The sequence below is a fragment of the Pelodiscus sinensis genome, chromosome 2 (assembly GCF_052426305.1).
Source record: "Pelodiscus sinensis isolate ZL-2025 chromosome 2, ASM5242630v1, whole genome shotgun sequence".
Lineage (NCBI taxonomy): Eukaryota > Metazoa > Chordata > Testudines > Trionychidae > Pelodiscus > Pelodiscus sinensis.
The window spans coordinates 245,072,763-245,098,489 of NC_143053.1; the positions used below are offsets into that span (position 1 = coordinate 245,072,763).

The following is a 25,727-nucleotide window of genomic DNA, read 5'->3' on the forward strand; positions in this document are numbered from 1 at the left end:
AATAAGATTCCAGTATAAATAATACAATGTTATAGGCAATGATGCCTATGAGCAGATGGCCCAGGAGGAGGAACTTATCTAGAAAAAGTCCTGTCAATAATGTACAAATACTAAGCAGAACTGTGGCTAGCCAAAGGATGCCCAAAACCTTTCCATTTAACAGCTCTATGTAGGATCACAGCATTTCTAGCACTGTAGAGAAGCACAGCCTTCCCCTGCAATGCACTAGGATAGATTTAAAGCAAAAGAGCAGATTGTAGCCTCACACCAGTATGCGTCTGCAGACTAAATTAATTTTCAGGAGAGCCAGATTGATTTCCTGTTTCCTTCTCTTTAGCAGCAACAAAACAGCTGCCTGCTGGAAATGTTTTCCTTCACATCCTATCTTCATAGGAGAGGGAACATTCAGAAACAATAATTTCAGGCTTCTCTCTCTCTAGTTTAGGGATAAATTCAGGTTCCTGCCTATATATGGGCAATATTGCTCATTTTCGGAGTTCTCTGGTATCCACTGTCTGCAGAAAGAGTCATGGAGGACATGTTACAAGGTGGAGGTCTTGAAGAACACCCTCCCTTGTTCTTGCACCCTCTCTCCTGGTCCATGTGACTATGCTTATACTTTGATTCTGTTTGCAACATTTTGCGTTGAGCATGAATGATCTTAATGGTTCTGGGGGCAAATACTCTGGCTAGACAGACCATCACTTAAGCACATGGATAGTAACTATCTTTAAGCATGTGAACAGTCCTGCCAATTTCTACAGGACTATCCACATACTGAAAATTTGGGATGTCTTACAAACCTTCATTAATTGGTGATGCCATCTCTTTTTTGTAGGTTTCTTATAGATGTTAGCAATGTTTTATTCTGTTCCTTTGAGGGGTCTGATGCTTGTAGACTTTTTCCCCTTGTTACTTGCCCTACCAATTATGTGGTATGCTGTCTTAACCATTTACCTGCCACGTTATAGTTTACAATATTCTATTTCATGGTTACAGTCTCTGCTCTAGCCTTAGAAATTGCATATTTCAGCCCCACTATACTTTTACAAATTCATATGGACCTCTTTTGCTAGCAACCCAACAGGTCCACACCTTATCACGCTCCATGAGGATTTTAGAGAAGGGTTAAGGGGATTCCTTAGCACATGGTTTTCTGTCATGTTAGATCCCAATTCCTAAAGAGCACATTTACTTACCAGATCAGTGGCTGGGGTCACCACCTGTGGTCAGAAGTCATCGATGTGCTGTCCTGACAGCTATCTTGCTCTGCCAAATGTTGATAACCATTTGGCTGTGTGAGTACACTCCCCCATGTGATAACCTCACTCTGTGCAGACAGCCAGCACAGTAGACTCCGAAAGAACCCCCAAGGATCGCAAAATCAGATAAGGAGTGAAGATGCCCAGGGAACATTTATTGAAAACACAGCACAGTAATAGTTGTCAGCAGACTCTATTGAACCACTATGCATATGTGTTGCCTCACAATGGATTTAGCTCAGCCAGTGACAAGATTTTCCACTGCCCCCTACTCTGGACAAGGATGGCCCCTTTAAGGTTCATCATTGTACACAGACACATGCAAAGTTACACTTCACTTCTGATGTAACAGGGTGCCACCCTCTGAAGTACCTGAGTATCACACATTACTTTGTACATAGTGGTTTGATCAAAACATTGCTATCATCATGTTGGGGTGGGCAATAATCTTTGGACAGGGGCCACTTTTTGAAGTGGCCCTGGGCCTCATCAGAAGGGGCGGAGCATCAAAAGGAAGGGGCGGGGCTTCCCCACCCACAGGCCATGATTGGTCTGGGAAAGCCCTTACCCCTCCCTTCCCACTAAGCACCCATGCCCCTGTTGGTGGAAGAGACTTCCCGTGCTCCCCCATTCCCCCAGACCAAACAGGCCCTGGGGGTGGGGAAGCATGTGAAGCCTCCTCCCATTCTGCCAGCAGAGCACGGCACTTTGAAGCACTATGTGCTCCTGGCAGGGCACAGGAAACTTCATGCACTTTCCCCCACCCTTAATTGACCTGGGGGCAGGGGAGTGGCAGGCTTCCGCAGACCGGATCAATCTGCTTGGTGGGCCAGATCCAGCCCGCAGAGGCCCTTTTTCCTGAATCTGGGTTGGTATGTCCCTGTTATCTGCAAGAAGTGTGTTGGTACCAAGATGTTTCCTAACAAAGTGTTCTGGTACACCCTCTTGGAATGTGTCTATATGACTGGTGCCTACTATCTCTTACAGAGATGTGTTTCTGTAATGTTAGCCTTGTCCTTGGCAAATTCTATGAGCAGTGCCTGCCTCTTGCTCACAGCTCAATTTTGCTTTATATTAGCAAAGTTTTGATTATTTTTATCTTGGCCTCAGGTCTCAAACCAGGCTTGTGGTAGGGGGCTTATGTTTCAGGCCTTCTTCTTACTACATTATAATGGCCATGTTTGGCTGCCCTTACAGTAAACCACTCAACAAACTATAAACGCCTAGTAAATGAACCTCATGAAAAGGAACTACACAAGGTCTGGGATGGAAGAAATCCAAGTTCAATCCCCCAGCTTGGTATCCCTACTATAGTTCAAAATCTCACTGCAAACCTAGATTGTCCCTTAGGCTGTGTCCAGACTCCATGCCTCCGTCGACGGAGGCATGTAGATTAGCCAGCTCGGAAGAGGGAAATGAAGCCGCGATTAAAATAATCGCGGCTTCATTTAAATTTAAATGGCTGCCCCGATCTGCCGATCAGCTGTTTGTCGGCAGATCGGGAGAGTCTGGACGCGATGCCCCGACAAAGAAGCCTTTCTTCATCGACACAGGTAAGCCTCGTGAAACCAGGTTTACCTGTGTCGATGAAGAAAGGCTTCTTTGTCGGGGCATCGCGTCCAGACTCTCCCGATCTGCCGACAAACAGCTGATCGGCAGATCGGGGCAGCCATTTAAATTTAAATGAAGCCGCGATTATTTTAATCGCGGCTTCATTTCCCTCTTCCGAGCTGGCTAATCTACATGCCTCCGTCGACGGAGGCATGGAGTCTGGACACAGCCTTAGACAGGAGACTGCAGCTAATTTATCTGCACACCTGAGAAACTGTATTCTCTCCTAGACATTTATTTTCCCCCTTCAAGACTTAGAGGCCATGAGCACATTGAAGCTGTTGCATATCTGCTACATTGCAGGGGATTTCACCACTCTCTGCACCTGGGGATAGAGATGCTTAGACACTTTGAGAATGGGCTAGATAGCTAAAATTTCACCCTAATGCAATCAGGACAAGAATGGGCCTGTAGTGTTTACATCTATCAGAAAACATTGCAGCTACATACAAAAGGGCAAAAAGCACACCCGGGCAGAACAGGAATAGGTTGCCATGAACTATGATTCCAGGACTGGCCACAGCGGGGTCAGCGGTAGGAGAGATCTCCTTGCACTACGGTTACCAGGTGGCTTAAAAAAAAATACCAGACACACTTGATCTCAGATGGGGGCGGGAACTGGCCAGGAGGAGGTGGGGGGAAGAGGGGAAACCGGCCAGCGGGAAGTAGGGCTGGCTGGAGGGGAAGCGGGAGGAGAGAATTGGCCGGCGGGGAGCAGGACTGACCTGGGTGCACGCAGATCCTGGGGCGCTGCTCATCCCGCGCACAGTCCCAGTGAAGCAAGAGTGAGTTCAGCCCCAGAGATTACCTCCCCCCCCCGGCCCCGCCCCCCCAGTGTAGTTGCGTACTGCCTGGCTGGTAGACACACTTACGCTGTGTGAGTGTATCTACCAGCCAGGCAGTTCGCAACTACGTTCTGATACTCCTAATAATAACAAAACGTACCTAATTATAAAATACCAAACATTTTATATGTCCGGTATTTTCACAATTTGTTTCCCGGACAGAACCCTCAAATACCGGACTGTCCGGTTCAAAACTGGACACCTGGCAAGCCTACCTTACACCCATCTCAGCACAACACACTTGAGAATGCAGTCTAATACAACTTGATTAATAAGGAGTTCAGCTGCAAGAATAGCCAAACAAAAATGAAAATATAACAGGTGTGATTCTTTTCCCACTTCCCCCAGATTCACACCAGCATTAATACCAGTGAAGTGACACACAATTTACACTATTGTAAATGCTAGGAGAATCAGGACAAGTATGTTGCTGTAATCTACCAGCACCCACAACGGAGAACACTAGGATGAACATAGAGGAATATGAGTGAGTCATAGTAAAGGGGAAAGATTAGAAACAAAACCATCTGAACTAGGACCATTTGGGACCATTGGTGACAAAAGAGGCAGGGACAGACTGGGCCAGGAAGATGAACTATTCTCCCACTAAGGAGGAATCCTCTTACCTGTAGGTACTGGTCCAACACCAACTGAAGTCAATGTAAGGACTCCCATTGATGTTGACAAGAGTGGTACCCCAATCCTCTTCTAATCAATCTGAGGAAACTAGCAACCTCAGCTAACTATGCTATACCACTGTGACTTCAGTCTCTAGCACTGTCTCAGTACTTCTTTAAAAAGTGAAAAATGTTAGCACTTAGAAAGTTCTAATATTTAAGCTGAATGAACCATAAATAATTCATTTACTCCACATGCGCCTGCATCATTTGAAATGCATCAGTGGCTCTATCAATATAGCGCAATGAATTTATATTATGTGGAAGAGGCTTCAGGACCTCAGGGCTCTCAAGGTGTTGTTAATCTGAGCATTATTACTAAAGGTAAACTGAAATAAATTACTGCTGCTAGCACGAGACAACATTTTTCAGCACGGTAAATAAAACATATTAGTTCTAGATCATTAAATTTAATATCAAACTTTAAGAAGAGCCTAGAGATTTATTTTATAATTATATTAATAAAATATACTATGAAACTAATGTGATGTTCAGCATTTAAAAAAAAAGGCTGAGCTTTGTTTAGATCTCAGTTATTCGGTAACATTTTTGGAAGGACCTGTGACTTACTCAAGAGCTTTTGACTTGTAATGAGATTTAGATACCTAAATGCCTGTTGCTTTTGAAAATGGGATTCGGGTCTTTTTGAAAATTGTACTCCTTGTGCCTATTCATGTAGGATGAGGAATATTATAACAATGAGAACAGATGGTCTTACGGATGAGACTCAAGCACAGGGCTCAATTCCATTATTCAATGTCTCTGTGCCCCAGGCCTCATCTGTGAAATGGGGATAATAGTTAGGATTTTTCCTGACCTGAATACGGAGCATGTGCAGAGGTGAAAGTAACTTACTTTTCTTATGGGTACTGTTGTATTGCACGATGGGACTCGGGATCGGGAGTTGGGGACACAAGGAGGTTCAAGGCAGAGGTTGGTGTGTGTGTAGGAGGGAGTGCAGGGGTGGGTGGGGCTCAGGGCTTGGGCAGAGGGACTTTCCTCGGACACTGTTCCAGACAGGGGCATTGGTGAGCAGAGGGAGGATCTTGCTGGCCAGGCTGTTGGTGAGCTGAGCACTCCGGTGAGGGTCTGGTTCTCTGCACAGTGCTGGGAGTGGGACATGCCCCACTGCATGGGATATGGAGGAGCTGTGGGGGTGAAGAAGCAAAGCAGAGAGAGGATAGTGAGTGGGGAGCACATAAAGGCTCAATAGGTGGGCAACAGAGATGACATGTAACCATCTACCCCCTGGCACCTTCCCACACTCACCAATCATGGCCAGAAATGGGATGTGGTGGGCAGAGACCTGCTGGCTGAGAGCTGGTATGCAGCGTGGGCTGCCCTGACGGACCAGCAGGGGGAGCCGCTGGCCCCTTGTGCTGCAGCTTCAGCCTACTGGCAGCCTTGTACATTCATCTACATTGTTGGCCAATGGACACTCCCCCACTCACCACTGGTGGGCAGCCAGCTGGAGAGCAGGGATTTGGCCATTAGCAGGACCTGCCAGTACTGATGGGGAGAGTCAGAAGCTAGGGGACAATTTGCCTGTTTTTAAGAAGTTAGGACACCTGCATGAGGGCTTATATATGTGGCTGTCCCTTTAAAAATGGGTTGTCTGATCACTCTAAGAATAGTAGTCTCTGACTTTCATCCTTTGACTGTCTTTTCTGTTTAGCTTGTCAGTGCATGGGATCAAGGGTCATCTCTCTCTACATGCTGGTACAGTGCTAGCACAGTCAGGCCTAATCTCAGCTGATGCCTCAAGACATTACCATAATACAAAAAATAAGCAATGTGTTGCCAGATGTTACAGCGTACACTAATTCAAGTCGGGCAGGAAAAACATCCTGCAAATAGCAGGCACTGGTGGCACACTACGTCCGGTTCTTCTTCACACAGCGTGTGGTCAACCTGTGGAACTCCTTGCCAGAGGAGGCGGTGAAGGCTAGGACTATAACAGAGTTTAAAGAGAAGCTAGATGATTTCATGGAGGTTAGGTCCATAAAAGGCTATTAGCCAAGGGATAGAAATGGTGTCACTGGCCTCTGTTTGTCAGAGGCCGGAGAAGGATAGCAGGAGACAAATCGCTTGATAATTGTCTTCGGTCCACCCTCTCTGGAGCACCTGGTGCTGGCCACTGTCGACAGACAGGCTACTGGGCTAGATGGACCTTTGGTCTGACCCAGTACGGCTGTTCTTATGTTCTTATGTTCATACAGCTGCAATAACCCAGTGAAGAGGTTGCTGTTATGTTTCCAATTAACAAAGAAAACATTTACTTTTGGTACTGGTGAAATGTACCTGTCACTCAGGAAAAACAAGCAAAAAAAGGACAAATATAAGTCTTAGTGTCCTAGCATACAATATGAAATTCATTTGTTAGTAGCCACCTTGACATGACACAACACTGCTCCCAAGGAGAATGGAGGAATGCTCCTGAGAGCTGAAAGTGCAGCATACAATTCCTTAACTGGTATATATCAGCACAACTCCCCAACAGTTAATGATGCTGTGGCAATTTACACCAGCTCAGAATCTGAAACACAATATTCCTCCTCTACATTTACTTTGCCAGTTCCTTAAGGCACTACTCCCACTGAGGGCTAGAGCTGCAATCCTGTCCCCCCTCCCCCCAGAAGACACCTCACGGAACTGATTTAGATCTTTGTTTGCCTCTAGACAAAAGTCTGGAAACCATAGGATCAAACCAAAGGTTCACCTGCACAGTAACCTGTCTTTCAATAGTGGCTGGTGTCAGATGCTTCGGAGAGAATGAACAGAACAGATAATCATCAAGTGATCCATCTGCCATCACCCATTTCCCAGCTTCTGAAATGCCATCCCTGCCCATCCTGGCTAATAGCTATTTTTAAAGGACCTATCCTCCATGTTCTAGTTCTTTTTTTCAACACTGTTGTAATATTAGCCGTTACAACATCTTCAGGCAAAGAGTTCCACAGGTTGATTGTGCATTATATGAAGAAATATGTCCTTTTGTTTGTTTTTAAATCTGATGACTATACATTTCATTTGGGGTTTCAGGGTGCAAGCTTAGGGAAGGAGTTTGGGTGCAGCGGGACTCACGTCTGGGGCAGGAGGTTGGGTGCTGGAGGAGGTTCAGGGCTGGGACATGGGTTCAGGAAGCAGAATCTGGCTGGGCACTGTTTAACTGAGACAGCTTCCGGGTGGTGGAACAGTGGGGTTAAGGCAGGCTTACTCCTGCCATGGCCCTGCACCACTCCTGAAAGCAGCTGGCAAGTACAGCAATGGTTCCATGGCACCATGCACTGCTCCTCATCCACAGGCACTGAGCTCACAGCTTCTACTGGCCATGGTTCCCTGTTATTGATCAATGGTAGCTGCAGGAGTGGTATCTGCAGGCAAGGTCAGCATGTGGAGATCCCCTGCTCTGCCTTGCTCAGGGGCTGCAGGGACATGCCAGCCACTTCCAGGAGCAACAATTACCATAGGGATAATTGGCAGTGGGATGCTGCCCCGGGCTGGCCATGAGGAGAAATTGGTGGGCGGCCTGTGCACTCACTCTCACCCACTCTGGGCCAGTCCTGGGGAGAAGCTGCCACCGTCTCAGGTCAGTCCAAAGTCCATTAAAGTACAAGAGAGTCTTTCTATTGATTTCACTGGGGACTGAATCCAGGCCTTTACAGACAATTAAGTGTTGAAGTTATAGTACCTACCAAAAACAGGGGCTAGCAAAACATATACATAGTACCAGCATGCAAGCACAGTTTAGGAAAGCTTATATTGGCACAGAAAAAGGAGAACATTACTATGCAAAGAAACACATTTTAACCATGAAAGAAATTGTTTTTGAAATCCTCAAAGTGGAGCTGAAAATATAAAAAATACATTGAATTATCAACCTATTAATATTCAGGTGGCAGAGTTTAGGGGGGAAATATTAATTGGAACAGGATATTATGAAGCAAAAAGAAATTCATCCGGGGCAAGGAATGTTTCATAATAAATTTCTGCACAGTGCCCAGAGCAGTGCCATCCTCTTTTGATTGCGGCCTTTAGGCCTGAAATTGTAAAATAGTAATTCTAACGAATGGTTTCCGAACTCCTAAATGCAAGTATTTCCACCTCTACTCTCCCCATAGATTACTGTACTTGGAGCCACATTCCAACAGCTGTACAGAAACTGAACAAGGGCATTCATCAGCCATAAGCTCTCTAGCAAGCATCCTGCCAATTGTGTTGACATACAGTGCCTGAAACAGCCTCTTCACCAGTAGCTATTGCAGCAGAAAATGTGGGCGGGGGTAGGCAGAGACAGATATGCTTAGGGCAGGAGTGGGCAATAAATGGCCTTCAGGCCCGACCTGGTTCATCAGGGTTAGCCCCTGGCAGACTGCCAGATGCTTTATTTATCTGCGCATCTGCAGGTAGGCTCCCGTTGGCCCCAGACTGCTGTTCCTGGCCAACAGAAGCTGTGGGACGTGGCGTTGACTGGGACACCGCTTTCCAGAGTTCCCATTGGCCAAGAACGGCACTCTGCAGCCAATGGGAGCTGCAAGTGGCCACACTTACATTTTCAGATAAATAAAGCATCTGGCAGCCCACTGGGGCTAACTTTGGTGAACCACGTCCAGCTCGCAGGCTGCTTATTGCCCATCTCTGGCCGAGGGTGGAGGATGCTCTAATGCAGCATAGCCCTTGGCAATCTCTCTCCTTGCTCCTCTCCAAAGGATTAAAATTACTCCCACTAGGTAGAACCCCTATAGTGAAAAAAAGAGACTGCAACAGTGAGGTCCTGGTTCAGCTCCCATTAAACTCAATACAGAGATTCCCATTTGCTTTCATGAGAGCTGGGTTGGTCCCTAAATGAGCTGTACAGCAGGTTGTTTCATCCCAGCAAGAGCTGATTTACATTGTAGTAGATACCAGTTGGGGCTGCAATTTGCATCTGTAGAGCAATTTCCACTGCTGCAAATATGGTGTGCATTAATTCTAGTATTATTCTGTCTCTTCCCCCACTACTGGAAAATTTAGATTGCAAGACAGGATTAAAAAAAAGAGCAGACCAGCTGCTGCTGGACCACTGTGTAGCTAGTTGCCTAGCAACTCTTCACCCCTCTGCCTGAAAAAATATTTTGGTGAGGGAATACATTATGAAAATATAAATCAGAAGATTTATTTTTGGTAAAATAAAAACTGACCATGGTAGTGCTCTAACCATTTGTTCTGACCACCTGCTGTATCTTGTCTGCTTATAAATTGGGATGGGGCTGCCTTTTTCACTTCGGCTACGTCCAGATTGCATCCCTTTTTCGTAAAAGGGATGCAAATTAGTCGTATCGCAATTGCTAATGAAGCGAGGATTTAACCCCCCCCCCTTCATTAGCATAAAAATGGCTGTCGCTTTTTTTCGGCACGGAGCTTTGCCAGAAAAAAGCGCCAGTCTAGATGCGGATCTTTTGGAAAATAAAGCCTTTTCCGAAAGATCCCTTATCCCTTATTTTAAGAGGAATAAGGGATCTTTCGGAAAAGGCTTTATTTTCCGAAAGATCTGCGTCTAGACTGGCGCTTTTTTCCGACAAAGCTCCGTGCCAAAAAAAGCAGCAGCCATTTTTATGCTAATGAAGCAGGGAGATTTAAATCCCCGCTTCATTAGCAATTGCAATACGTCTAATTTGCATCCTTTTTATGAAAAAGGGATGCAATCTAGACATAGCCTTCATGTATGGTGGGCACCTACCAACAGTTCTGACTAAGGCCTGACTATGATATAGAGATGTATTACTGACATATATGTGATGCTGTGTATAATGGAGAAATATCATTTATATATTCACCTTGAGGAAAGCTGGGGTAAGAATCTGGATATGGCACAACTCAGGAGAAGGAGTGAGAAAAAGAGGGAAAGAGAAAGACAGGGAGAGGAAAGAGTAAGTGAGAGTGAAATAATTGTCAAGTGTGCATGTGAGACTCACCACTTATCCATTTAGCCTCTGGATCATGAATTTTGAAATCTGCACTGAATAGATCTTCCACTGTTATCTTTTTCTTTTGAGACAGGCTGTTATCTTCAACTGTAAAATATTCACAAGGAAATAGGCATTATTCCTAATTTGAAATTTATCTGCAAATGCAATAGTTGTGAATGGCATACAACTCCCCATACTGAATTTTTCCACATTTCAGAATAGATGGGAAAACAACATGGCCTCAATTCTCAATCATGGTAGACCCCAGTAGGCAGTCTTTGTGGTTTAATGTGACCTTCATGTAAAGTTAAATCAGGCTCTATATTCTGAAATTCATATATATTGTGTTTTTGGAGCCAACACTGGGTCCCAATTACTATGAAAGCACCCATATATGATCCAAAGAATGTGTTTCTTCCAGACTTGGGCTTTTTAATGTATTCATAACAATAGAAATGATTGAAGAGACTATTTTAATATCACTGGTTTAATTATGCTGTAAATTGAACATTCACATAGTGGGAAAAGAAAAACACAAACCTAGATTGACAAAGGCTCCTAAAGATGCAGATTGGTTCTTGGTGGGATTTACAAATGCTTTCAGGGGGAATTAGGTACCTAAACTCCTTACGTGTTTTTGCAAGGCCTACTAGGTAACTCTCCGCATCTTTAGGCTTCTTTATAAATCTTCCCCCATTCAGTACATTTATAATAAAAGTAATTTATAATAAAATCATTTGCAAGAACAGTGAAAATGGAACTGCTCTCTGGATTTCATGCACATAATTCTGAGACTCGGGAAGATTTCTTAGACAGTGGAGGGACAGGCCCAGCATAATTCACACATACTGTGTCTCCTGATGATGCTACTTCTACTGCCTTCCCTTCCCCCACAAAATTACCCCATTTCCTACACCACTAGGATGCTGTTGTCACAAACTCTCATGAGACATGACCGGGTTCCCACAATATATCTTCATGTAAAAGGAAAAGAATTAATATGAACATCAAAAAGATAGAACTCTTCATACAGAAGACCACAAAAAGTAGCAACTGCTTCATGGCAGAAGGACATAAAAGGATCCCTTGAGTCTCATTCTCATCCAATGGTACACTGAGATATAATAATAGGGACACAGGGGAATTCAAACATAAATGCAAGCAAGTCTTTCATTGTTTGGTTCTAATTTCACACCATGTAGAGTCAAAGCTTCATGTATCTTCAGATATGAACTAACTTCACTTTTTTAAAACAAAGATTGCTTTGATGTGAAATTCTTCAGGGCAGGTGTTTGGGGCACTGTTTGAACACAACTGGCTAGGGTTGGGCCAAGTGCTGCCTTTTCAGGCGCTAGTCTCATTGCTGTGAAACCAGCAGGGCTGACAGCCTCTCCAGGCCCCTGGGCAAGGTCGGGGGGGGGGGGGGGGGGGAGGTAGGCTATCCCACTCCTCGAAAGAGGTGGGGCCTTGGGCAGCAGGAATGGGGTTGGGGCTAGGGCTAGGCAACCCTCAGCACTGCTCAGAGAGCAGTGCACTCTCCAGGCAGCCCTCAGTGCTACCCAGAGCTGCAGTGCTCCAGCAGCGATTTAAAGGCCCAAAGCTCCAAGTGCCTGTGCTGCCACAGTCAATGGCTGGGATCCTCAGGCCCTTTAGTATTGCCAAGGCCCAGGGCAGCTGTTTCCTTTGACCTCCCCTATCAACAAGACTGGAAATGAGGGACAAAGAGGAAAACAGCAGAACCAAAAATAAAGCTGGTTTCCTGTACTATTTATAACTCTATGGAGTCCCATTCCCACCTTTATGATGCAGTGTTGAACACCTACTGACAGCGCGTATGCACTGAAATTTAAATAGGGGTGCCTGACTGGTGCACTATAGAGCAGAGGGATTTTGTACTACTTATTAGAAAACAGAAGTATTGGAGCATTCTATCAAAGAGGCAGAATTCTGAATGGCATTATGATGCTACTTTCTCAACATTTTTCATGATTCCCCTTCTACTCTGAATTCTGAGACTCTTGCCCAGCTTTAGAATTTCCTGAGACATACTTTGGCTAGCATGAGACTGGTATAGATGCAGCATTCTAAGCACTTTTTTGGCCAACAGTGACATCAAGATTCCCAGACATTCTTAATGTCATGTCCCTTTAAAGTCTTCTGATTCCGGTATGTAATTCATGTAGGATTCTAAACAAGTGCCTGCACTGTACATTCCCAGTGGGCCCCATTAAAAACTGAACTCATATGACATTATATGTCTGGTGACAATCCAGAGAAAGTACAGCAAAGATCAACAGCTTTGTGATTCTTAAAGGAAAGTTAATTTTATTGGGAGTATAATTAATGTCTGCAGTGTTTAATAAGCACCCAGGAGTCAGGATGGTTAGAAGGAGGGCACAGCACTTTTATTAGCTTGGCTCTGGACGTACATAGTTCACACCAGGAATGGTCAGAAACTGCACACGAGGATTACTATAAATTAACATGACATACTAACATGGCATCTCATTTGTATAGTCACTACCATGCCACATACCAATCTACATACATTATCATCTGAAGAAGTGGATTGCACCTACGAAAACTCATGGCACTATCTACATATTTTGTTAGTCTTTAAGGTGCTTACTAGTCTATTCGTTGCTTTTTAAGTTTTTTCTGTTACAGACTAACTCGGCTAACCCCTCTGAAGCATTTGTACATAAATTATGTCATAAATACATGATAAAGTTTCTCAGTCCAGTGGAGGAAGAGCATATACAATATCAGTGGATCCTAGATTAAGTATATAACTGCCTGGAAAATGGAAAGTTATTGTTTTTGTAGAAAAAACAAATATCAACAATTCTGGGCCTGGACAGCTCCTTTTTGTTCTGCCGTTTTGGGGCAAACATTGAAAATTTTCAAGGAAGGTAGACGCTGCACAACTATTTTGTTTTGTCATAGACCCACTTGTTTAAAAAAAGTTTTGGTGGAAAATTTCCGTTAGTTCTTAGTACTTCTGTTTATTGCTCAAATGCACAAATCCATATTTTTTAGGTCACCAATGCATGTCTGCCTACTTCATCTGAAGAAGTGGGCGGTACCCACAAAAGCTCATACCATCTACATGTTTTGTTAGTTTTTAAGGTGCTGCTAGACTATTTGTTACTTCTATAACATCGCTGTAGAATCTGATTGCATGAGGTTTGTTGGTATCATGTGGTCCTAAACATCTTTACTACTGTTGAATGTTAACTTGTTATATGTTTAGATATATTAGAAACAGACTCCTTGAAGTCACATAAGGCAGGAGAAAATGGCTTTTTATTTTACAAATGTGTAGCTACTGAGTGACCCAGAGCCTCTTAGCATTAACTGTGAAGCATATTTAATTTCACTATCAGGTACTCAGATATCCTGTATTACCTCTATATGGTTGCAACATGTTTTTCAGTTTTCCTATTTTCAAACTATGATTGAGTCTTCAGTTGTTTTACTTGATTTGGCCTCACTTACTGTAGGAACTGAAATAGCCTAACACAGATCTCCTAACTATGCAATAATATTTTTCCAGGCTCTTCACATATTTATTAAACCAACAATATAGGTTCCAAGGAACTCAATGGAACAAATCTCTTCAATTAGGCTGTGTCTAGACTACATGCCTCTGTCGGCAGAGGCATGTAGATTAGACAGATCAGCAAAGGCAAATGAAGCCGCTATTTAAATGATCGCGGCTTCATTTACATTTACATTTACATGGCTGCCGCGCTGAGCCGACAAACAGCTGATGAGCTGTTTGTCGGCTCGCCGCTAGTCTGGACGTTCCCCCTGTCGACATCAAAGCCCTTTGTCGGCAGCCCCGTTATTCCTCGTGGAATGAGGTTTACCGGGGCTGCCGACACAGGGCTTTGATGTCGACAGGGGGAACGTCAAGACTAGCGGCGAGCCGACAAACAGCTAATCAGCTGTTTGTCGGCTCAGCACGGCAGCCATGTAAATGTAAATGAAGCCGCGATCATTTAAATCGCGGCTTCATTTACCTTTGCTGAACAAACAAATCTACATGCCTCTGCCGACAGAGGCATGTAGTGTAGACGTACCCCAAGTGATAAACAATGCTAATGGTGCTAATACTTAGTACCTGATGGCAGCAAACAGGGTAATCAAAGTAGGCGAGGGAGGAATGTTAGGGCTGCCAAAGCCTAAATAGCAAGGCAAGACTGACCGACATGGAAACTGATTACTGGAAAAAGCCACTATGAAACAAACATTTAGATATATATGTCAGGTCCTTGGTCTTCCAGCATAATTGTAAGGACATGTGCTCCCTTATAACTTGGAGATGGGGTGCAGGGTACAATTCTTCCCGATCCACATGGACCAAAGACAACTGCATCCAGACAAGCATCCAGGACTAGGCACAGAGGATTAGGCAACACTCTTGTTTCTGTTGTAGCACCAACAGGTGGAACAGAACCTGGGACCTCTGGAGCTTAGTACATGAGTCTCTATAGCAGGAGTGGGCAATAATTTTTTATCAGGGGCCACTTCAGAAATTTTTGAAGTGGCCCCAGGCTGCCCCAGAAGGGATGGGGCCTCAGGTGGAAGGGGGGAGGGCAGGACACTTCCATGCTTCCCCACCCACAGACCCTGATTGGTCTGTGGGTGGGGGAGCATGTGCAGTCTTTGCCCCGCCCCCCAGAGAGAACCGCCAGCTGTTTTAAGCAGCTGGTGGTTCCATCTAAGTGCTCGTGCCCCTGGCGATGGGAGGAGACTTCACACACTGTTGCCCCTCTCCAGGTCAATCAGGGCCTGAGAAAGGGGGAGCATGCAAAGTCTGCCTCCGCCCTGCAAGGGAGTGAGCAGCAGCTGGTGGCCGACTCTAAGTGCCGAGCCACTTGCAGGGTGGGAGGAGACTTCATGCACTCTCCTCCCCTGCCCCCAGGACAAGCATGTGAAGTGTCCTCCCACCCTGCCCCCATCCTGCAAGGAGCGCACAGTGCTTCTAAGCACCCCACACTCCTTGCAGGACAGGGGCAGGGTGAGAGGAGACTTTGTGCGCTTCCCCCTATTCCCTGGCCCTAATTGGCCTGGGGGGCAAAGGGAGTGCAAAGTCTCTTGCTCCCGGCCCTCCAGCATGCAGCACTTAGAGTGAGCCACCAGGGTTGACTCTATGTGACGCACACTCCCCCATCCCTACTCCCTGATTGGCCTGAGGGTGGGGGAGCAGCAGGATCTCCGTGGACCAAGACCCCTGTTCTACAGCATGAGCTATAAAGCCAACTGCCTGCCAGCTAAGGCTGTAGAAGAAACTCATTCTTTCTTTCTGTAAGTGGTCTAAGTGCCACTGCATGGGAGATGGAGTGTGTGGTTTACACCATCACACACTCAGAGATGCCTAGGTGAGACATGGTATCTTCCACAGCATCCCACATCTGGGCTAATAGCCCACAACAGGTTGTGGAGACTATTAACCTCAGCTAGCTATGGACAAGATAGGTTCAGGTTGGAGATTAACCAAGAACCATGTTCTGTGTTTTGCGGAGCTAGAATAAGGTACCTTGTGCCAACACCATGCACTCCCAGAGTAACACAAAACAATACAAACAAAGCATTGGTGACCGAAATGGACCTAAAGGTCTTTCCCCTTGCAGCTCCCCGTATAGCTTCAGGACCAGACACAGGAACCCAACTGCTTCCCACAGCTCCTCTTACAATTCACTTCTCTCGACCCTTTATAGGAAACAAGTGACTTCTTCTCAACTTATTGAACAAGGCAGGCTGGGTCCAGGCTCCCTGGCCCTTACCATGGCAGACCACCCTGTTACACCTTACCAGAGTTAGAGCTGTAATGCCCAGATTTGCCCCTCTGGGCAATAATAACAGGAATTTCAACACTAGAAATTCAGAAAATAAAAATGAAAAACACAGAGAAGGGGTGTTTTCTCATTGGTTTAGACTAACCAGCATGAGGTTAGGCACCCTAGGCCTTGCTCATGGCTCAGTGCAGCTGTTGGCAGTGATCAGTGAGTTAATGTTTTTCAGTGGCTGCCTTTCACACTATCTCTGTATAAAAAGGTACCTGTGACATCTGCTAAAAATTAATATGAAATTGGATGCACTTACTTATACAGCTAAAGGTCAGACTTGAAGGGAACCATCTTGGAGTGTATCTTCAGAAAGTGTTAAGGACTCAGAATACTAAGAAGCTGGGAGTTTTCTTCCCAATGTAGCCAGACCAGGGGTGGGCAAAAGGGCCTCCGCGGGCTGGATACGGCCCACGAAGTGGGTGGATCTGGCCCATGGAGGCCCTGCTGCTCCCCCAGCCCCAGCCTTCCCTGCTTTGCTCCCGCCCTGCGAGCGGCTCTTCAGGACCTAGGGGCGGGGGGAGATGCGTGAAGCGTCCTTTGCCCTGCCCCGGCACCTATGAGGAGCCATGTGCTCCTCACAGGGCGGGAGGAGGCTTCCCGTGCTCCCCCGCTCCCAGGCCCTGATTGGGCTGGGGGGTGGGGGCGTGTGCCAAGCCTCTTCCAGGGCATGGGTACCTAGTGGGAAGGGGGGGTAAATGGGCTCCCCCACCCCCAGACCAAGGTCGGGTAGCCCTGCCCCTTCCCATTTCGGTCCTGCCCCTTCCTGGGTGGCCCAGGGCTACTTCAAAAATGTTTGAAGTAGCCTCCAGGCAAAAATTATTGCCCACCCCTAGGCTAGACAGACATGCACCAGTTCTGCTAGAGTTACCATGCTAAAAATAGCAGCAAAGCCAGGTTAGGGGCTAGCTGTCTGAGTATGTACCTAGGGGTATGTCTACACTACCCTCCTAGTTTGAACTAGGAGGGTAATGTAGGCATACCGCACTTGCAAATGAAGCCCGGGATTTGAATTTCCCGGGCTTCATTTGCATAAGCGGGGAGCCACCATTTTTACAACCCCGCTGGTTCGAACCCCGTGCAGGGGCACGAGGAGTAACGGTAGTTCGAACTAGGAAGCCTAGTTCAAACTACCTAGTTCGTGCCCCGTGTAGCCGCGCTGCATGGGGTTCGAACCAGCGGGGTTTTAAAAATGGCGGCTCCCCGCTTATGCAAATGAAGCCCGGGAAATTCAAATTCCGGGCTTCATTTGCAAGTGCGGTATGCATACATTACCCCGCTAGTTCGAACTAGCAGGGTATTGTAGACATACCCTAGGAGTCTAGACAGGTTTGTCTCAAGTGGCTAATCTGAGCTGCCATCCACGCTATCCCCAACTATGCTGTTATTTTTAGCACTCTAGCTTGAGCACAGCTAGTGTGTGTCTTGCACTGGGAAGCATGCTTCCAGCTGCAGCGTAGGCATACCCTAAGAAGAAACATGCATAAAGCCATTACTTAGTTTTGCTTTCCAAACAAATGGCCCTATCTTGAAGCTCTTCCTTAGGCAAAACAGCTACTGAGGTCAGTAGGAAGTTTGCTTGAGGAAGCATTCTGGGATTGGGCCAAGTGACAGCAAGTCTCGCCTACTTTCTTTTGCTTTACATATTAGTTTTGATCACCTTCAGTGAGAAGGGAGCTAAATATTGTTTGCAAAAATACCAAGCAGACAACACTGGACTCAAGTGACCTTTTTAAAGGGTGGTGAGAGACACTGATATGAATGCAACACAGGAGCTGGCCCTGCATTTCAAAGCAGGATAGAATAACTGTCCTCACACAAGCTTGTATCTGAAGCCACAAACCTACGATGGGTTTTGTGGGCAATTTTGTGCAAGCAGATACTCACTAGCAACTATCTGCTAAGACAAGCAAATACAGGCTTTGAAAATGCTGCCCCTGCACATCTAAAGGAAAATAAATCACTGAAAACTCACAATTTTAGTAGGATTTTGTAGAATAATAAGAAAAAAAGGCAGTTAAAAATAAAACACTGCTGTCACCAATCCGATTTTCTACTGCATGTAATGAACTCTGCTCATAATTTATGGGCTAACTTAAAACAGGGTGAGTGACCCGTTTCCTAAACATCTGAACTAGCATGAATCTCAGCCTAACCGGAAATTGAACTTGGAATGAAAACCTTTGTTTGAAGGCTTGGATCAATTTGGAAGAGAAATTTTAAAAGGTACATACAATGTTATTCTCAGTTACTTGGCTCTAGTCACCTAACCTCCTAAGGAAATCACCTCCCCCCAAACGTCTCCACGCCTCCCACTCACCGTTGTCCTGGCACTGACCCTGAATGAAAACTCAGCCATTGTGGTGCTAGGCCTGGATATAATTAATCACTGCTGCTTTGCTTATAGCTGGATTGTTATCCTGCACTCCCTAGTTAGGCATTTGCATCATGCTAATGATTGATTCCTGAATATTTATGCCCTGCAAGCCATGGGGAAGCACTGCAGAGAGGGCCATTGGAGCCATATCTCAAAGCAATGGCCTAAAGTGGGAACTAGTTCTAGGTGAACGAGAGCTCTATTATAGGTAGGTATGAGGGAGGAGAAAGTGGACAAAGGTAGACGTCTTCAGCAGCAAGCCAACAGGAACAGGACAAATGATATAATAGCTTTGGTATCTTTATGATTGGGTCTGGGACACTACTATTTACAGGAAATGTTCCCTATTTTGTGTTTGCTCCATGTGTTCATATAGTTATGTGATATATGTACATACATATAGGTACATCTCAAGAAAGATGTGTATATGTGTGCACAAATGTGCTTACACACACACACACACACACACACACACACACTATATAGTGCAAATATAAAAACATACTCATTATATCTGTTCCCTATATGTATTCTGAGTGACAGCAGATTATTTCAATGACAAGTTGTATGCCAACTACTAACTCTGAAGATTCAGTGCATGAAAGTTTCTACCTCCCTAGAAGTTTATGCAAGCTGAGGCAGCAGAAACCTGAAAAAATAGCTCAATGTGCCCTGGACAGATTCACCTCAATGGGATGTTAATTTTGAAACCCAACAATGGCAGTTTAGCCAGTAACTTTGGCTACTTCACTGTAGATCATTTAGCATGAACAACCCCCAGCTACTATGCTCATCTCACAATCCCAGATTGACAGCTGCACCTTTCCAGGTGTCAAAGGCTGCAACTGCCCCTTATCCCAGCTATCTGAACCTCCAACTTCTGTCTGGTAAATCCTACAGCCCAGAGGTATGTTTTCAATTCCACTACCCGGTTCCTCAGTCCACTGATCTTGGTATTCTTACATCAATGCTGCCATGTCCGTTTACATCAGCTGAGGACCTAGCTCAAAATTCTTCTGCAAATTGAAAATGTAGACGGCTGAATAAAATATACTGAACCTGGTATCAAGTTAATTAACAAAAGGGATAATGTTGTGATTATCTAATTCATTTTCATATACAGTGTAATGGAAGCCAGCATTTCTTGATTTATCTGAGGCTGGCGCAGAATCCCCAGGATCACAGACTCCAGCTAACTTGTCATAGAAGACTGGTCAAACTTATGTAGGAGTACATGGGGCACTAGTACCTACATAAAGTTCGGTGCAATCTGGCTCCCACAGCTTGCATTTGCATACCCTATGTTCTTTTAATTCCTGCTGCTTCTCTTTGAATCCTTTCCTTATTTTGGCTTTGGGCTTCTTACCATGCTGCTTCTTATGCCTGGAACCACCCATCTGTTCTTGTTCATGGAGACCCCTCTCTTTTCCTCTTTCCAACTCATCTTTTCAGGGAAACCTTCAACCCTTCATCTTCAGCAACCGCTAAACCTTACTGCCAGGGCTTGTCTACACTATGGAGAAGATCAATGCTGCCGCAGTCTATCTTCCAGGGTGTTGAATTAGTGGGTCTAGTTGGCATCAGTAGTCCTGCTTCTCATGAGGAGTAGGCGAAGCTGATGGTAGAGTGTGCTCCCGTCGACCACCCGCAGTGTGGATGGTGCCAAGATGCCATTTAATGTAGCTGGAATTGCGTATCTTAAATTGATTTTCCCCTTTAGCGTAGACCAGGCCCCCCTGATTTTTTTGTGCTATGTCTTGTCTTACATTTGCTTGTCTTGTTTAGATTGCCAGCTCTTCAGGGCAGGGAAAGCATCTTACCTCTATTCTGTAAATAGCCATGGAAATTTATGAGCCATAAAAAAAGTAATAATCAATAAACATAATGATATCACATTAAAATTCAAGCCTATGGCCTCTGCCTGGTACTTGGCAGTTATCGTAAGAGAAGTAATTTACAAAAGCTATGCATACAGAATATAGCTGAAAGATGAAGTTTAAAGATCAACCATTGGGAAGTATAAATTATTTACTCCACTAAAAGCTATGTAGTGCACAGTTGTCTTTTATTGTCTTAGAAAAATAAAGAGCTAGGGTCTGATTCAAACCCCACAGAAGTCAAATGGATCCTTCCATCAATGGAAAAAAGGCTTTGGATGAGAACTCTAGAGAATCCTGATATTAAACAGTGTACTGGACAGGGTTCTGCACCCAAAGTTAAAGAAAGCTAAAGAATAGGAAACCATTTGATCTCTACTTTGCATTCACTTTAGCATGTCTCTGCCCTTGGAGTGCAAAATTATAAAAGAAAAACAGAATGAGAGCAAGTTAACGGATATAAATACCTGGTGTCAGGAGTATAACAGAGGTGACAATCAGGGAGCAGATAACCAGAATAACCAGTAAAGCAATTGCAATTCCTTTCCAGTTTCTTTGTGGAGGATTACTCCCCACCAGCTCCTAGAAATAACAAAGAACGTGGAATATTAAGTAAAGGCACCAGAACATGGAAACAAAAAAACAACAAAATCCAATTATTAGTGCATTTTCCCCAGTATATTCATACTGCGCCATATATTGTTATGAATGTGGTAGCACAAACAGCCACTCAAAATACAGGTTATTTCATAGTACTATATCCTGGTGTTTATTCGATTCACTCTCAATCAAAATAAATGACCAGTGCAGGCAGTTCTAGACTTTATGAGGTTTGAGATACAATGAACGACACTTACAATATTTATTTTAACTTCTGATATTGGTTTCAACTTTATAAGTTCAATCTGTAAAGGAGAAAATTCCAGTTCCAAGTTATGATGTTTCAACTTAAGATGCAATGGTTAGGAACCAACTGTGTCATAAGTCCAAGCACTGCCTGTAAATATGATGGGCCAAATCCATATCTGAGATGCTTCCTCTTAGGTAACTGTGTGTATATATGGGAGGAGAAGCCATAATGCTTTGAAGGTAGAGTTGAAAGGGTATCTCCTGTACCATTATACTTGTGAAAAAGAGGTAGCACACTCTTTCCACTTCACCCAGCCTTCCCAGCAAAGCTCTTCAGCATCTGTCTTCTGTGCAGGATGGTGGCAATGTCAGCGGCGTTCAGGCATACCTCCTTGGGGCTGTTCAGTGCTCACTACTATGCTCCCCAATCTCCTGCCCCTGGAGAGTGAAGGAGATTGGGGAGAGGCAGCAGGAACCTGCTGGGTCTCTCTCTTTGAAATGTATAGGAGAAGTGCAGCGGGATAGCGAGCATCCCCCCCCCTTATCAACTAATCAAGTAATCAATGAAAATTCCATCGACTACTCAATTAGCTGATTAATCAAAATTTCACATCCATAAACCTAGACTCACTATCCTCCCCTCACTGAGTCTGAGTATACGGAGTTTTAAAGTGACAGTCAGGAAGTCTTGCACCAAGACACCAGAAAGAGGGGTGCAAAAAGAAAAGTAACATACAGGAGGATGTAAGTACACATAAGATAAACAAGGCCATCTCCTTTCTTCACTTAGACCAATTATTCGCTCTTCAAAACATACTGCATGAACTTAGACCTCATTCCATTCACTTACACATCAGAAGGGAGTCTCTGTATTACCTCTGAGCCTGGCCCCACACATTTCAAAAGCTACTCCACTGTTTACTGATAAGCCTGACAATCTATTGAAGTTTTACCATGTACTGTACTTCTGTTTCCTATCTCTCAGGTACCTCTGCATTTCTCACTGAGGGTTGTATGAAGTGCTGTGTACACATTCACAGGATCTTAAATATTAATTGCACTTTATCCCCTGCCTTTGTTTCCCAGCTTCCACCGGATTTCCCTTAGCACTGTACATTAAAACTGATTTCATGTGTGCATGGAAGCATTCAATGGACTCTGTTTTCTGACCATCTTGAATTATCACTCAACAAAACTGGGCTCACACGTGCAACACTAAAACCTCCACATCTAGTTACTCTATTTGGGATTTTGCCAAGTCTGAGGAATTACAATAACAGTGGGGAGAAGTCACTTTCCACTGGCTCTTGTTTCAGGTGCCTTTTCTTTTGCCAGCAAAACTGCTTTGTCCAAATTAAATGCACATGGAATTCAAAAGATAAATTCAATTTGCTGCAATGGGGGGCTTGTAAAAAATGTCACTCAATGGTATGTAAAGTGGGACATTTGTGCAAATCTCACTTGCTTTGATCTTTGAAAAATGCTCTTAGTTTTTTTATACTATGATCCTCATGTCACAAAAGAAAATTTTGGAACCCTTTTTTAATGTGCTTTAGGATTAAGGCATACAAAAGATCTGGAGCTGGAACTGAGAACCCATGCTGTATGCCAATAAGCCTCTGAAAGTGGCATCTGTAATTCAGTTGTTTATTCTGTTTTATCATTCATATTAGAAGAAGAAACTGAAAAGAAGTCAGGAGCATTGAGAAATGCAAGACTAACAACAACTAACCAGAGACGCTAGAAATGCCCTCACATTGTCCAGTCCTTTCCATCGGAGCATCTGCAACATTATCCCAGTCTTTTCCATCTCAGCATCTTCACAAACATGAATTAATGTAGCATCCAATGCCTTTGTGAGGCAGGGTTGCTTAGCATTCCCCATTTTTCAGGTGATGAATCTAGGACTCAGAGAGATTTTCTGATTTCCCCAAGGAAGTCAGAGGAAGTGCCAGGAAAAAAATCCAGGACATGCCAACTGCCCATAGGACCACTCTTCTTTCAATATAAATGGCCCCAGCATCCAAATTGCACTGTGTTTTCACCTGTGTGCCAAAGCCTAACGGAGTGGTTCTTGCACTTCAATAGGCAAAAGTGGAAGAAGGACGGAGCAAGCCTCAATCTATTGCCCCTCTGCCCACTGGCAAAAACTGCTACAAACGCAGCAGAAGCACTAACAAAAGAGAGCCGAGGCCAGCAACAGCAGTATGTGTCAAAGAGATTCTTTTAGGGCAGTCTTTTCTGCTTCTCCCATTAACGAGAAAAAGGCAAGGTCTAGTCCTTGTGACTTCAGAGCAGAATTATGTAGTTTCATTCCATCAAACAGACCTTACTCTGTAGAGACATTCTGTGCATTACACAAAGCACACGAATCAATCATTAGGTCAATGATACTGATAGCTTCTGCTCACTGGAGCTGGGAGTGAGAATGGGCAATGAAATATTAGAAGATGATTTTCAGAAAAAGCCTAGTCTTAGCTCTCGTGTCATAGCTAGGCTTGCAAAACTAGCTGAAAGCCCCTCCATACTCAGGAAATTACTCAACCCCATGTTCTCACACAGCTTCTCTGGCTATGGTGGGAAGGGGTAGAAGGTAGAAAGGCTGCAGGACAGAGACAAGTCTCCAAGGGTAACTATAGAAGAGAGGTTCCACGAGGAGTACAGGTAGTTCAGAATAGGAAGCCTAGTCTGAACTACCTAGTTCGTGCCGCGTGTAGCCGCAGGGCACGGAGTCCGAACTAGCGGACATTTAAAAATGGCGGCGCCCGGCAACATGCAAATGAAGCCCGGGAAATTCAAATCCCGAGCTTCATTTGCAACTCCGGTTGACTACATTACCACCCTAGTTCGAAGTAGGGTGGCAGTGTAGACATACCCCAGCTCTTCCTCCTTCATCCCCTTCCTGCCTGCTCACTTTTGTGGGGAGTAATACTGGGAACAAGGTCCCTGCTCTATTCACCAAGGCAATATTCACAATTTCAGCAGGAGAGCTAGGGGGGGTTATTCCTCTTACTCCCTTATGTGGCCAAATCAGGGCTGTGGCAATTCAGGCCTCTGTGACGATGTTCATGATAACCACACTGGAGGATGGGCTACCCCTTGATACCTCAACATTCTGCAACCCAAACTGCAGGTTAGCTTACAGAACCCAACTTTGCTTCATGAAAACTATAGAAGAGAGGTTTGCTGTAAAGAACTTTAGAGCTCCAGGAAGTAGGACTCCTTATTTCTGAAATCTGGATTTCTTCCCGCTGTAGAAAATGCACCACAAGAAGCAGATACCAAGCCACCCTATTGACAATCTAGAGCGGGGTGGGGAATCTTTTTGGGTTGGGGGCCGCTGAGCCACTGAACAATCAATCAGGGGCCACACACAAGTGAGAAGCAACAAACAAACCAACCCTCACTGACGTGACCCTAGAGTGAGAAGGAGAAAGACACTCCCCACATACCCCTTGCACACCAGAGCCTAAGGGAGCCCAGGCTGGTAGATTTTCTGTGCTCCAGCCCCACAGGGAGGCGACAACAGGGGGGGAGGAGGGAGAGAGAAGGGAGGGCTGGAGCACCAGTGCAGGCTCCCCAATGCTGGGGGGAGCCCAGAACCTCTGTGGCCAGATCCAGGCAAGCCAGGGGCCACACCCTGTCCCAGGTCTGAGGTTCCCCACCCTTGATCTAGAGTAGTACCCACATAGCCCATAGTGCTAAATTCACTCCCCAGAAAAAGAAAGTTCTTGGTAGTGACTATGGCCTTCATTACCATGGAAATATGTGGTCCACATCTGTGGTACCAGGAGTTAGAGTTCTTGGTTCAATAATAAAGGTAGCTGCAGAATTTTGTTTGTTAGAATTATCAGAGAAAACATTTCAACAAATGAGCAAGCTGCACTCGCTTCCATTATCCCAGTTCAAAGCATAGTTATGGGTGTAATGTGGAAAGCTTTTGAGGTGAACATATGATTTTTATATTCCTCAGAGCCTGACCATTACAATCACTGGAAAAACTTCTGTGGCAATTGGATTAGGTCCTAAGAGAAATTGTAGATAAAAGGGAGTGTTAATGTATCAGGTCTTGTTCTTCTAGGGCCTAGGTTTGCCCACAAAGCCCAACCTTTCTGCATTGTCACGGGGATTTGCTTGCATAGACTAAGGACTTTTGTACACAGTGAGTTACTGTGAGGCAAGCTGATGTGCTGTACGATTCACATCCTGGCTTGCATGAGCAGTTACTCGCTATATAAACAAGCTTTAAATAGCTGCTCATCTAATGCTCAATTTGAACAACCCAATGTGGTGTACTATTGAGATGCAATACATCTGAACATATTTTCTGTATAATCCTGTACTGCAAAGTTTGATCTCTGAAGTCTTGGTTCCAGCTGCAAAATCAAAATGTAGCTCACGGTCTCTCTTCTGCCTTCCTAAATATTAA

At 44.9% G+C, this 25,727-nt stretch overlaps 1 protein-coding gene across 3 annotated transcripts in view; it reads right to left on the reverse strand.

Moving 5' to 3' along the window:
- DPP6 (dipeptidyl peptidase like 6) overlaps positions 1–25,727 on the reverse strand; it is a 771,331-nt gene that overhangs the window by 275,585 nt on the left and 470,019 nt on the right. For all 3 annotated transcript variants that reach the window (XM_006129324.4, XM_075922771.2, XM_006129323.5), the window contains exons 2-3: positions 20,917–21,031; positions 10,350–10,448 (exon numbers count right to left, since the gene is read on the reverse strand). In XM_006129324.4, the coding sequence (XP_006129386.1) occupies positions 10,350–10,448; positions 20,917–21,031 (214 nt within the window). The remainder of the gene's footprint in view (positions 1–10,349; positions 10,449–20,916; positions 21,032–25,727) is intronic.